The sequence below is a fragment of the Eleutherodactylus coqui genome, chromosome 11 (assembly GCF_035609145.1).
Source record: "Eleutherodactylus coqui strain aEleCoq1 chromosome 11, aEleCoq1.hap1, whole genome shotgun sequence".
Classification (NCBI taxonomy): domain Eukaryota; kingdom Metazoa; phylum Chordata; class Amphibia; order Anura; family Eleutherodactylidae; genus Eleutherodactylus; species Eleutherodactylus coqui.
In genome coordinates, this window is record NC_089847.1 from 105,456,739 (window position 1) to 105,469,812 (window position 13,074).

The window sequence follows — 13,074 nt, forward strand, 5'->3', positions numbered from 1 at the left end:
TCCGTTTCCACAACCCTATACGGCAGCATCTCAAGGCTGATAAATTTGGCTATCTGGACGGTTAACGCTTGAGCGTGCGGGTGCGTGGCGGCGTACTTGCGCTTGCGCTCAAACACTTGCGCTAGCGACGGCTGGACGGTGCGGTGCGAGACATTGGTGGATTGGGCCGAGGACAGCGGAGGTGAGGGTGTGGGTGCAGGCCAGGAGACGGTAGTGCCTGTGTCCTCAGAGCGGGGTTGGATCTCATAGTAACATAGTAACATAGTAACATAGTATGTAAGGCCGAATGAAGACATTGTCCATCTAGTCCAGCCTGTCTATCCTACTGTGTTGATCCAGAGGAAGGCAAAAAACCCCAAGGCCAGAAGTCAATTAGCCCTTTTGGGGGAAAAATTCCTTCCCGACTCCCTAATGGCAATCAGACTGTTCCCTGGATCAACCCCTAATAGTTCCTACCTGCCTATATACCAGGATTGACACTTAACCTAATATTTATATCCTGTAATATCCTTCTCCAGAAAGACATCAAGTCCCCTTTTAAACTCCTCTATGGATTTTGCCATCACCACTTCCTCCGGTAGAGAGTTCCACAGTCTAACTGCTCTTACAGTAAAGAACCCCTTTCTGTTTTGGTGATGAAACCTACTTTCCTCTAATCGTAGCGGATGTCCTCTTGTTACCGTCGTGGTCCTGGGTGTAAACAGATCGCGGGAGAGATCCATGTGTTGTCCCCTCATGTACTTATACATGGTTATTTGGTCGCCTCTTAACCTTCTTTTTTCTAGAGTAAATAGTCCCAATTTGGACAGCCTCTCTGGGTATTCCAGTCCCGTCATTCCATGTATTAGTTTAGTCGCTCTTCTTTGAATCCCCTCAAGCACTGTGACATCTTTCCTGAGCACCGGTGTCCAGAATTGTACGCAGTATTCCATGTGAGGTCTGACAAGTGCCTTATATAATGGAAGGATAATGTTCTCGTCCTTCGCCCCTATACCTCTTTTGATGCACCCCAAGACTTTATTTGCCTTTGCAGCGGCTGACTGGCATTGGTTACTCCAGTTTAGTCTTTTATCCACTAATACCCCCAGATCCTTTTCCATATCACTTTTCCCTAGTGGTACCCCATTAAGTGAGTATTTGTGACATCCGTTCCTCCTGCCCATGTGCATAGTCTTACATTTTTCAACATTGAACTTCATTTGCCATTTTTCTGCCCAAGCCCCCAGCTTATCCAGGTCTGTTTGTAGCCGCACATTGTCTTCCGTTGCATTAATTATATTGTATAATTTTGTGTCATCTGCAAATATTGATATTTTGCTGTGCAGCCCCTCTATCAGGTCATTGATAAATATGTTGAACAGAGTGGGGCCTAATACTGAACCCTGTGGCACCCCGCTAGCGACTGTGGTCCAATCAGAGTACGAACCATTTATTGCCACCCTCTGCTTTCTATCGTTGAGCCAATTTTTTACCCACTTACACACGTTTTCGCCCAGTCCGAGCTGCCTCATTTTGTATATTAGCCTATTATGTGGCACGGTGTCAAAGGCTTTAGAGAAGTCCAGATATACAAGATCAATAGATTCTCCCTGGTCCAGCTTAGAGCTTACTTCATCGTAGAAACTGATCAGATTTGTCTGACATGAGCGACCCTTCATGAATCCATGCTGGTGAGGAGTTATTCCCTTAATCTCCTTGAGGTACTCATCGATGGCGTCTCTCAGAATCCCCTCGAAAATTTTTCCCGTTACTGAAGTGAGACTTACTGGCCTGTAGTTACCAGGCTCACTTTTGCTCCCTTTTTTGTAAATTGGAACCACGTTGGCAATGCGCCAGTCCAATGGTACTACTCCGGTCTTGATAGTGTCTCAGTGGCAGGTTGGGGCACAGGGGGAGAGGCAGCGGTGCAAACCGGAGGCGGTGAACGGCCTTCGTCCCACCTTGTGGGGTGCTTGGCCATCATATGTCTGCGCATGCTGGTGGTGGTGAGGCTGTTGGTGGTGGCTCCCCGGCTGATCTTGGCGCGAAAAAGGTTGCACACCACTGTTCGTCGGTCGTCAGGCGTCTCTGTGAAAAACTGCCAGACCTTAGAGCACCTTGGCCACTGCAGGGTGGCATGACGCGAGGGTGCGCTTTGGGAAACAGTTGGTGGATTATTCGGTCTGGCCCTGCCTCTACCCCTGGCCACCGCACTGCCTCTTGCAACCTGCCCTGCTGCTGCCCTTGCCTCCCCCTCTGAAGACCTGTCCTGAGCAGGTGTTGCAAACCAGGTGGGGTCAGTCACCTCATCGTCCTGCTGCTCTTCCTCAGAATCCTCTGTTCGCTCCTCCCTCGGACTTACTGCCCTTACTACTACCTCAGTGATAGACAACTGTGTCTCATCGTCATCGTCCTCCTCACCCACTGAAAGGTCTTGAGACAGTTGCCGGAAGTCCCCAGCCTCATCCCCCGGACCCCGGGAACTTTCCAATGGTTGGGCATCAGTGACGATAAACTCCTCTGGTGGGAGAGGAACCACTGCTGCCCAATCTGAGCAGGGGCCCGAGAACAGTTCCTGGGAGTCTTCCCGCTCCTGAGCATGTGTCATTGTAGTGGAGTGAGGAGGCTGGGAGGAAGGAGGAGCAGCAGACAGAGGATTCGGATTTGCAGCAGTGGACGGCGCAGAACTGTGGGTGGACGATAGGTTGCTCGAAGCACTTTCTGCCATCCACGACAGGACCTGCTCACACTGCTCATTTTCTAATAAAGGTCTCCCGCGTGGACCCATTAATTGTGCGATGAATGTGGGGACGCCAGAAACGTGCCTCTCTCGTAATCGCGCAGCATTCGGCTGCGCTACACCTGGATCAGGAGTTCGGCCTGTGCCCACACCCTCACTTGGCCCTCCGCGTCCTCGGCCGCGTCCACGTCCTCTAGGTCTACCCCTACCCCTCAGCATGCTGTATTACCAGTGATTTGATTTCCCAGGCAGGAAATAAATTGGCGCAAGCCTGCTGTTAAACTTAGCTGGCTGCGTATGATTTTTTTTACGTTCTCCACCCAACACACATGTACCCAGAACGCTGAGGACTGTCAGAGGCAGGCCAAATAGAATAGTAGTTGTTGCCCTTTTTTTTTCAAGGAAAGGCCCACTGCGTATATTCAATCAATAATAAATATGTCTTCTGGCCCTGCAAATGTGTCACAGAACTGCAGTGTTGTAGAGTTATTAACTACAGCAGAGCGGTGATTTCCCAGGCAGGAAATAAATTGGCGCAAGCCTGCTGTTAAACTTAGCTGGCTGCGTATGATTTTTGTTTACGTTCTCCACCCACCACACACGTACCCAGAACGCTGAGGACTGTCAGAGGCAGGCCAAATAAAATGTTTTCCCTTTTTTTTCAAGGAAAGGCCCACTGCGTATATTCAATCAATAATAAATATGTCTTCTGGCCCTGCAAATGTGTCACAGAACTGCAGTGTTGCAGAGTTATTAACTACAGCAGAGCGGTGATTTCCCAGGCAGGAAATAAATTGGCACAAGCCTGCAGGCCAAATAGAATGTTTTCCCTTTTTTTTCAAGGAAAGGCCCACTACGTATATTCAATCAATAATAAATATGTCTTCTGGCCCTGCAAATGTGTCACAGAACTGCAGTGTTGCAGAGTTATTAACTACAGCAGAGCGGTGATTTCCCAGGCAGGAAATAAATTGGCGCAAGCCTGCTGTTAAACTTAGCTGGCTGCGTATGATTTTTGTTTACGTTCTCCACCCACCACACACGTACCCAGAACGCTGAGGACTGCCAGAGGCAGGCCAAATAGAATGTTTTCCCTTTTTTTTTAAGGAAAGGCCCACTGCGTATATTCAATCAATAATAAATATGTCTTCTGGCCCTGCAAATGTGTCACAGAACTGCAGTGTTGCAGAGTTATTAACTACAGCAGAGCGGTGATTTCCCAGGCAGGAAATAAATTGGCGCAAGCCTGCTGTTAAACTTAGCTGGCTGCGTATGATTTTTGTTTACGTTCTCCACCCACCACACACGTACCCAGAACGCTGAGGACTGCCAGAGGCAGGCCAAATAGAATGTTTTCCCTTTTTTTTCAAGGAAAGGCCCACTGCGTATATTCAATCAATAATAAATATGTTTTCTGGCCCTGCAAATGTGTCACAGAACTGCAGTGTTGCAGAGTTATTAACTACAGCAGAGCGGTGATTTCCCAGGCAGGAAATAAATTGGCGCAAGCCTGCTGTTAAACTTAGCTGGCTGCATATGATTTTTGTTTACGTTCTCCACCCACCACACACGTACCCAGAACGCTGAGGACTGCCAGAGGCAGGCCAAATAGAATGTTTTCCCTTTTTTTCAAGGAAAGGCCCACTGCGTATATTCAATCAATAATAAATATGTCTTCTGGCCCTGCAAATGTGTCACAGAACTGCAGTGTTGCAGAGTTATTAACTACAGCAGAGCGGTGATTTCCCAGGCAGGAAATAAATTGGCGCAAGCCTGCTGTTAAACTTAGCTGGCTGCGTATGATTTTTGTTTACGTTCTCCACCCACCACACACGTACCCAGAACGCTGAGGACTGCCAGAGGCAGGCCAAATAGAATGTTTTCCCTTTTTTTTTCAAGGAAAGGCCCACTGCGTATATTCAATCAATAATAAATATGTCTTCTGGCCCTGCAAATGTGTCACAGAACTGCAGTGTTGCAGAGTTATTAACTACAGCAGAGCGGTGATTTCCCAGGCAGGAAATAAATTGGCGCAAGCCTGCTGTTAAACTTAGCTGACTGCGTATGATTTTTGTTTACGTTCTCCACCCACCACACACGTACCCAGAACGCTGAGGACTGTCAGAGGCAGGCCAAATAGAATGTTTTCCCTTTTTTTTCAAGGAAAGGCCCACTGCGTATATTCAATCAATAAAAAATATGTCTTCTGGCCCTGCCTACACAATTCTGTCCCTGTAGTATTACTGCAGGGCGCAATGCTCTGCACGGCCAATTTGGAAAAAAAAAAATGTGCAACACTGCTAACTGCAGCCTCCACACTACTGCACACTGTTAAATGTGGCCCTAAGAAGGACCGTTGAGGTTCTTGAAGCCCACACTAACTCCTAACACTCTCCCTGCCTAACCACCACTTCTGTCCCTGTAGTATTACTGCAGGGCGCAATGCTCTGCACGGCCGATTTGGAAAAAAAAAAAAATGTGCACCACTGCAAAAGGCAGCCTCCACAGTACTGCACACTGTTAGATGTGGCCCTAAGAAGGACCGTTGGGGTTCTTGAAGCCTACACTAACTCCTAACACTCTCCCTACAGCAGCTCCGGCACCTGCAGCACTGTCCCTCAGCTATCTCACAAGGCATCTGAGGCGAGCCGCGGGAGGGGCCGACTTTTATACTCGGGTGACATCTGATCTCCCCAGCCACTCACAGCAGGGGGTGGTATAGGGCTGGAACATCACAGGGGGAAGTTGTAATGCCTTCCCTGTCTTTCAATTGGCCAGAAAAGCACGCTAACGTCTCAGAGAGGAAACTGAAAGTAACCCGAACATCGCGTGGTACTCGTTACGAGTAACAAGCATCCCGAACACGCTAATATTCGCCCGAGCATCAAGCTCGGACGAGTACGTTCGCTCATCTCTATAGGGAAAGTTATGAACTGGAATGCAATGGAACTTCTGGCAATGGTTGACTGGTGTATTAATTCTTTTAGTTTCAAGTTTATCCCTGGGGTACAGTCAAATAATTGTGATTGAGAACCTGTGCAATGAGCATCTGGTGCCGCTTCTTGAGTTAAAATGAATATTATATTATCATTTTTCTCCCATTTGTCATGTGACATTTTTGAAGTGTGACTTTTCTTGTAGGAAATCTGTTACAAGGTCTAAAATAAAAATCTGGATTCTTCTTTAACAGTTTCACAATAAACAACAGAGACACATTCTTCAGTAACTCTACAAGAAGCCGCATCGTCCATCATGTCTTGCAGAGGACAAAATATGAAGACGGAAAATCAAAAATGGGTGAGTTGTCTATGGTGTTATAGAAGTGAATGGGTGATCAACCTAATGTGGCTGAAGGAAGTTTTTGATTTTAGACAGGTCGTATAGATGGGTCTGTTTTTTTTTAACAAGTGGCCCTCAGTACATACTAACGAGGGATATATATATCACAGAGGTAGCTCATGGAGTGCTATGGGGCCCTTGATACATACCATGTTTCCCCAAATATAAGGCACCCCTGGATAGTAAGGCATAGTAAAGTGTGCAGGCAAGTCAAGAGGCCTGTCCCCTGCTGCCATCCCCATTGTCTCCTACCTCCAGATGTATAGGTAGATCTGCAGACAGTCTGCTGTTATCCTGTCCCTGCTGTGCTGTACGAGTGTGCTGTTGTGAGCTCCCCTTGCTGGCTGGAAAAGTCCATACTGTACGTTCTGTTCCTGCTGTGATGAGCTCCCCCTGGTGGCCGGAAGCTGCAATACCATCCCTGCTTACAAGTGGTACAGGAACTTCTGTCTGCAGACAGGTACGTTACTTTACAGCCCTTATTTTTTATGGCTCTGTGTGTGAGTCAGGCAACCTGTGTGTGATTCTTAAGGCTGGGTTCTCACAGAGCGTATTTCCAGCGGAAATCTCGCGGTTTGGCCACAGCGATAAACAGCGAGATTTCCGCCAGGAAAGCACTGCTTCAAAACCAATGGCACTTAGCCGTTTGTTTTGAAGCGACCTGGCTGCACGCTTTTCCGTTTCTGTGACCGGTGAATCTGCACCACAACACCGGCTTCTCCCGGCTTTGCCATGACAGATTTGCGGTCCCATGTGGACGAGATTTGTGAGAAATTTCATCCACAAAGCTGGCCAATTGAGGGATTAGCGGCCACAGATGAAATAAGACACCCCCTGAAAATAAGACATAGCGCATATTTGGGAGCAAAAATTAATATAAGACGTGTCTTATTTTTGGGGAAACAGGGTAGTAGCATGGTATGTAAGGCTGGAAAAAAGCCATATGTCCATCCGGTTCAGTCTATGTCTATCCAGTACAGATGATAAAGTCAGTGCTGAAAGATAAATGAATAGAGCGCCCCTGTGGATTTTAGAGATGCCCTGTTGGCGGTGTAGTACTTCAGTATCAGAGATTAATTGATAGTAATATACAGGGTTATTACAAATGATCTTACCAATTTGAAGCATTCATAACTCATGTTTAACAATACTCAGATACATAAATTTGATATCAATGGAAACAGAAACTAAACATTTTGTTACAGAACATCAAAAAAGTTTAGCACATCATAGGTGATCAATGTGAGCCCTCTTTGTCATTCGACCCACATGGTGCCTGTAGTCAAGTTCTTGCCATACACGTTGTAGCGAATCACAGTTAGCTGATGCAATGGCTTCTGTAATGCATACTTGCAGATCATGCATGGTGGGTGGTAAGGGTTGCATGTAGACTCTACAGTATGTTTACCAGAGAAAAAAAATCACAAGACGTAAGGTCCAGGGAACATGGAGGTAAAATAAAAGAGGCTCACCATTGTCACAAACTGCATGACCAATCCATCTGTTTGGTAGTCGCCTATTGAGCTCATGCCTGACTGAAATTGTGAAAATGGGGTTTACTCCATCCTGTTGGAAGATGAAACCTGGGATTTCCTGTTCCAGCTGCCGAAATCAGGTCAACTCATCCTGTCTTTGAGTTCTTTATACGTAGATTGTTGAACCGGTTTTTCTCTTTTGCTACTTGTACAGATGATGTCCAGCCCTGGTTGGTCACATAAACTTTGCTATTAGGTAGTGATAACCTTTGCAGGACTGAAACATTAGCACAACCCGTCAGAGGCTACACAGCCACTAAAGAGGAGATGAAAGATGAGAAGAAAAAGAGGGGAGAGTGGAGCATGCATCTGGTGTTGCGATGGTTCTAGGATTGTTGCCATGCTGATAGTCTGGTGCAGGTTTTACAGGTGGTTCTCCATCTTCTGGCCCTGGTGCGTGTGGTATTAGGCTAGGCATGCTTAGCCGCACCTGAGGGTAATTGTGACAGCTATTTAGTCTGGCTGAGGCTGGACCAAATTGCCCTTGAATCTTCAAGCATACAATAAATGTGTTTTGGGGCCGTATGTTAATATTTTCCTATTTGTTTACATATTCACCTATTATATGTATGTCCCCAGCTTGAGTACTGAGTAAGGGGCACAACAGACCCAAAATGTGTTTCTTGTTTGCTGGATTTATTAATAAAAGCAGAGGAGTTGAGCATAACATCATTTCTCGTGCCTCTTTAGGAAAGGGGAAAAAAGGGATTGTGCCTACAATCTCTTTTTTTCTGAAAGAGGAGAGAGAAGGGGGAGTTCAGCTTGTGCTAGTTCATAAGATAGACTAGCTGAATGCCTCTGAGCCAGAAATCTCAATATAGGACATAATGCAATCAAAGTATGAAGCTTTCTGATTACACAAGAAGGAAAACTCAATGCATAAAACAGATAAGTGCATGTTTTTTTAAGTAATATATGTTTTCATTGATTTTTCGCGCAGAAAGTTTTCCATAGCCATTAAACTGGTGAAATGCCAATTTTATGTACTTAAACAATGAAGAAAAATATACCAAGAGGAATCTATAAGATAAATTTCTTTTAACATGTTCTTCTTTTTAGGAATCAACAGATTGCTCAGCAATGGAACATATGAAGCAGCATTTCCACCTCATGAGGTGAGTCTATGGCTGTGTTCAAAACTCTCAATCAGAGGTATAGGTTGAAGTGTTCCTTAATGTATACCTCGGATGGAAGCCTCAGACAGATGCAACTAGATGGGGAGACAGTTGCCTACATTGGCCATTGAAACCAAAAAGTGTATATTCTGTTTGTACAGTTCTTTTTTGCTGTGTCCCTCTGTATAGACTACGCTTTCCTAAGAAGTGAAAAGAAGGTATGTGGACGCATCCCGTCCAAGTGTATGCCAAAAGGACACTCTTTTTGGCATACTCATGTGTGCATAGGGACCAATAGACATATTTGACATATTTTCCCAGCTTGAAACAAAAACAAAGTGTTAACAGAGTCTATCTCCATAATTTATTCATTATCTGTTTATAAGTGGTGTTAACCTGGTAGCATAAAAAATCATCACTCTAGGCATCACAATCTGTAAATGGTGCTTCTGGTGACATTTCCCTTTACAACTGGTATTGCTATTGTAGGAGTGCAGTACTAAAAAGGGCCAGTAGGGGGATTAGGAGGTTATTGGCCAGGTGGTTTGAGAAAATATCCAGCAGAGAAAGGGTTTAGTCTGCTAATTAATTGGAAAACAATTGTATGAGTGTAGCTGGAGGAGTGAAAACCTGCAGACTTGCTGAGCTGATGGTCTATTCTGGTCCATTGGAGACCAAGGGTTGGTCTAGTGTGGAACTCCTGCTGCTACCTGGGAGAACTAGGAGTCTAACAAGGGTGGATGGCCTTTAAATTGGACCCTTGACGCTTTTGAGATGATGGACCAAGGCTTGCTAAGGCATTAGGCCTGTTGATTAGGTAGGTGCAAAAAATTGCATTATTTGGTGGCCAGGGACTTGCATATGTTTGTGTACACTGTGACAAATAAGAGCCCATTTACACGCAAAGATACCCTTTCAAACGACTGACAGATTGAAAGATTTTATAATCTATTTGCATAAAGTGGTAATGGCCATTAACACTTTATCATCTTCATTTGCATGTAAAGGGCCTCCGGGAGCTGTTTGCAGAGCCCAGCGTGGGATTAATTGCATGCCCAGCTCTGCACACAGCTGCATTGTTCTCTTCATGGCTGCCAGCTGGTTACAATGTTATCTGCTGGCTCCCATGGAGATAACAGCCTGTGGTCTATTGAGAGATACTTTATCTCTCATTAGCTGAACAATGGATTTTAAGTTCCCCTTAAAATCATTGTTCAAGTGAAGACTGCATGCTGCCTGCGTTTACATGTAACGATTATCGCTTAATTTTGGTCGCTTGAACGAATTTTGAGCGATAATCGTTACGTGTAAATGTGCCTTAACAGTGTGAAGATCATGTTATGATTTCTGTTGGTTTGCGACAATTAAGAACAGATTTACTGAGTGCGTACAAAACTTTTGGCCTGGATGTGGCTTACTGGTGTGTGACCATCCATCTAGTGGAGGAAACCTGGTGATCCGATGAGCTAATAACCCCCAAGTTGTCACATTACCCAGTGTTTGACTCATGCCAGAGAGTGACACTCTTCGCCAGACCTGGAATGACCTCCTCCCTGCTAGCTGCAAGGATTGCAATGATTGAAATATTGATTTTGTAATGATTTGGAATGATTTCCCAAACCTCTGATTAATAATTACTTTTTTTTATTATCTTTTCAGGGCAGTCACAAGAGTAGACATCCAATCAAAACCCATGGAGCCCAGAATCATAGGCACCTATTGTATGAGCGGTGGGCTCGCTGGGGAATGTGGTATAAGTATCAACCATTGGATTTAATCAGGTTTGTCCATGTTTTATTACAGTTTAATAGTGCATATACAATATATAATATATATTGCAGTAACCTATTTTACAGCAGCAATGATCCTTTTAGGAGGGTTTTGCTACTTCTAAGACAGTAAATCTGGTTTCAGCATAAAGAACAATTCTACCACAAATGGAATTGTTTCATTGCTACAAGGTGCCAAATTGCAAATGTCTGTAATACAGCATGGGGCTGCTACTAGAATAAACTCCCTCCTAGGGATGCTAATCGCCCAATTTATACCTTTTGCCTTTTAAAAATGGTGTCCCCTTTTCACCTTAAAGCTTGTTTTGTGCAAACAATTGGATCTTACTAACCACTAACAGAAGCTGGACAAGGGATATTATTCTGAAGTGTTCGATCAACTTGATTGAGGGGGATACTGCTTCTCATTGAAGAGATCCAAGTAAAATGAAGACATTTTTCAGGCAGTGCTCCATGGGAAAATTGTATGCAAATGGAAGTTGGTACAATGCCTCTAGGGCATCACCTATTAGGGCCTTTTTACGCAAAGCAACCTATTGGATGCACATGCCCAACAGGTCATCCCAGAAATAATCATTCCTATACTGTTGCACTAGGACGATCATTGCTAGTGAATGAAGGCAGATTTCTATAAGGGTGCATTCCCACGAACGTATAACGGCTCGGTTTTCACGCTCAGCCGACATATGTTGTCCTCGTGTGCAGGGGGGGGGGGGGATGGAAGAGCCAGGGGCAGGAACTGTGCTCCCGCCCCCTCTCTGCCTCCTCTCCACACTTCTGCACTATTTGCAATGGGGAGAGGTGGGGTGGAGGCGGGGCTAATTCTCAGAACTTAGCCCCGCCCCGTCCCACCTTCTTTCATTGCAAATACTGCAGAGGGGTGGAGAGGAGGCAGAGAGGGGGCGGGAGCTCAGTTCCTTCTCCTGGCTCTTCCATCCTCCCCCCCTGCACATGAAGACGATGTATATCGGCTTGGCGTGAAAACCGAGCCGATATACGTTCGTGGGAATGCAGCCCAAGTCAATTAATGGCCTTTTAACCCCTTAAGGACCAGGGAATTTTGGTCCTAAAGGACCAGAGACTTTTCAGGGATTTTACCCATGTGGTGTTACCATGCAGGGCGGCGCTGGGTCCCGCGGTCGTCGCGCGGCGCTCCGATGTCGGCTCCGGCGTCCCGGAGCTCTGCTGTCAGGGCTCTCCCGGCGGCGTGGAGCAGCCAGCGTGCAGTGGCGTGGGCGTGTCCGCCCGTAGGGTGCCGCCTGCTCTCCTCCACCTTCCATATGCAACAGTGGGAGAGTCGGCTCCTCCCACTCTCCGCCCCTGGGCGGAGGCTTTAAGTTAAAAGGCTGGCAGTGACCTGAGCTCACTGCCAGTTATTGGTTCTGCTAGCCTCTAGTCAGGTCTGTCTCAGTCTGCCCTAGTTGCTCGTCAGTATCCTGTCAGTTTGCCTGTGAGCTCCATCTCCAGCCTTACTCTGCTTTGTAAGTTTTGTTGGTCTGTTCCACCTGCCTCTTCTGTCGGCACTCTGTCCCCTGTTAGTAGTTCCATCTAGGTAGTCGCCAGGTCCCTAGCCAGCGCAGGGACCGCCGCCCAGTTGTCCGCCTGGGGTTAGCCAGGGCCGAGGCAAGTAGGCAGGGACAGTGGGATGCGAGAAGATCAGGGCACTCCACCTGGCGCTCGGGGGGCAGAGTGCCGTAACATAATAACTGGCCGTGAGCATGAAGCCCTCAAGTCCTATGTCTCGGAAGCTCTGGCCAACCGACATATCCAGCCGTCCAGGTCCCCTGCCGGGGCGGGTCTCTTCTTTGTAGAGAAGAAGGACGGGACACTAAGGCCTTGTGTGGATTATCGGGCCTTGAATAAAATCACTGTAAAGAACCAGTGCTCCTTACCCCTAATTCCTGACTTGTTGAATCAGGTGGTAGAGGCCCACTGGTTCTCCAAACTGGACTTGCGGGGGACTTACAATTTAATTTGCATTAGAGAGGGAGATGAATGGAAGACGGCGTTCAACACCCCGTTAGGACATTTTGAATGTCTGGTCATGCCTTTTGGACTTTGTAATGCCCCCGCTGTGTTTCAGGGTTTTATGAACGCGGTCTTCCACGACTTCCTGGGGGTATTTCTGGTCATCTATCTTGACGACATTCTGGTGTACTCGCCTGACTGGGACTCACATGTGCAGCACCTGAGGTTGGTCCTGACCCGTTTGCGCGAGTATCAACTTTTTGTCAAGTTAGAGAAATGTACATTTGGTTCTAAACAAGTATCCTTCCTTGGTTATGTAATCTCACCCACGGAGATTCAGATGGAGTCTGATAAAGTAGCAGCAATCTCCCAATGGGTCAGACCAGCCAACCTCAAGGCTCTCCAGCGGTTCTTAGGTTTTGCAAATTTTTACCGCAAATTCATTAGGAATTACTCAGTTATTGCTCAACCTCTGACCGACCTGATTAAGAAGGGGGCCAACTTGGGTAAGTGGTCGCCTGCAGCCCTTGAGGCTTTAGCCGTCTAAAAAAGGCATTCACGACTGCCCCGGTGCTAATACAGCCGGACGCACAACTACCCTTTTTTAT

General features: G+C 46.5%; 1 protein-coding gene across 1 annotated transcript in view; it reads left to right on the top strand.

The window, feature by feature from the left end:
* ANO3 (anoctamin 3) overlaps positions 1-13,074 on the top strand; it is a 140,534-nt gene that overhangs the window by 42,020 nt on the left and 85,440 nt on the right. Inside the window, exons 5-7 of the mRNA XM_066584200.1 lie at positions 5,910-6,016; positions 8,653-8,708; positions 10,368-10,489. Of these exons, the coding sequence (XP_066440297.1) occupies positions 5,910-6,016; positions 8,653-8,708; positions 10,368-10,489 (285 nt within the window). The remainder of the gene's footprint in view (positions 1-5,909; positions 6,017-8,652; positions 8,709-10,367; positions 10,490-13,074) is intronic.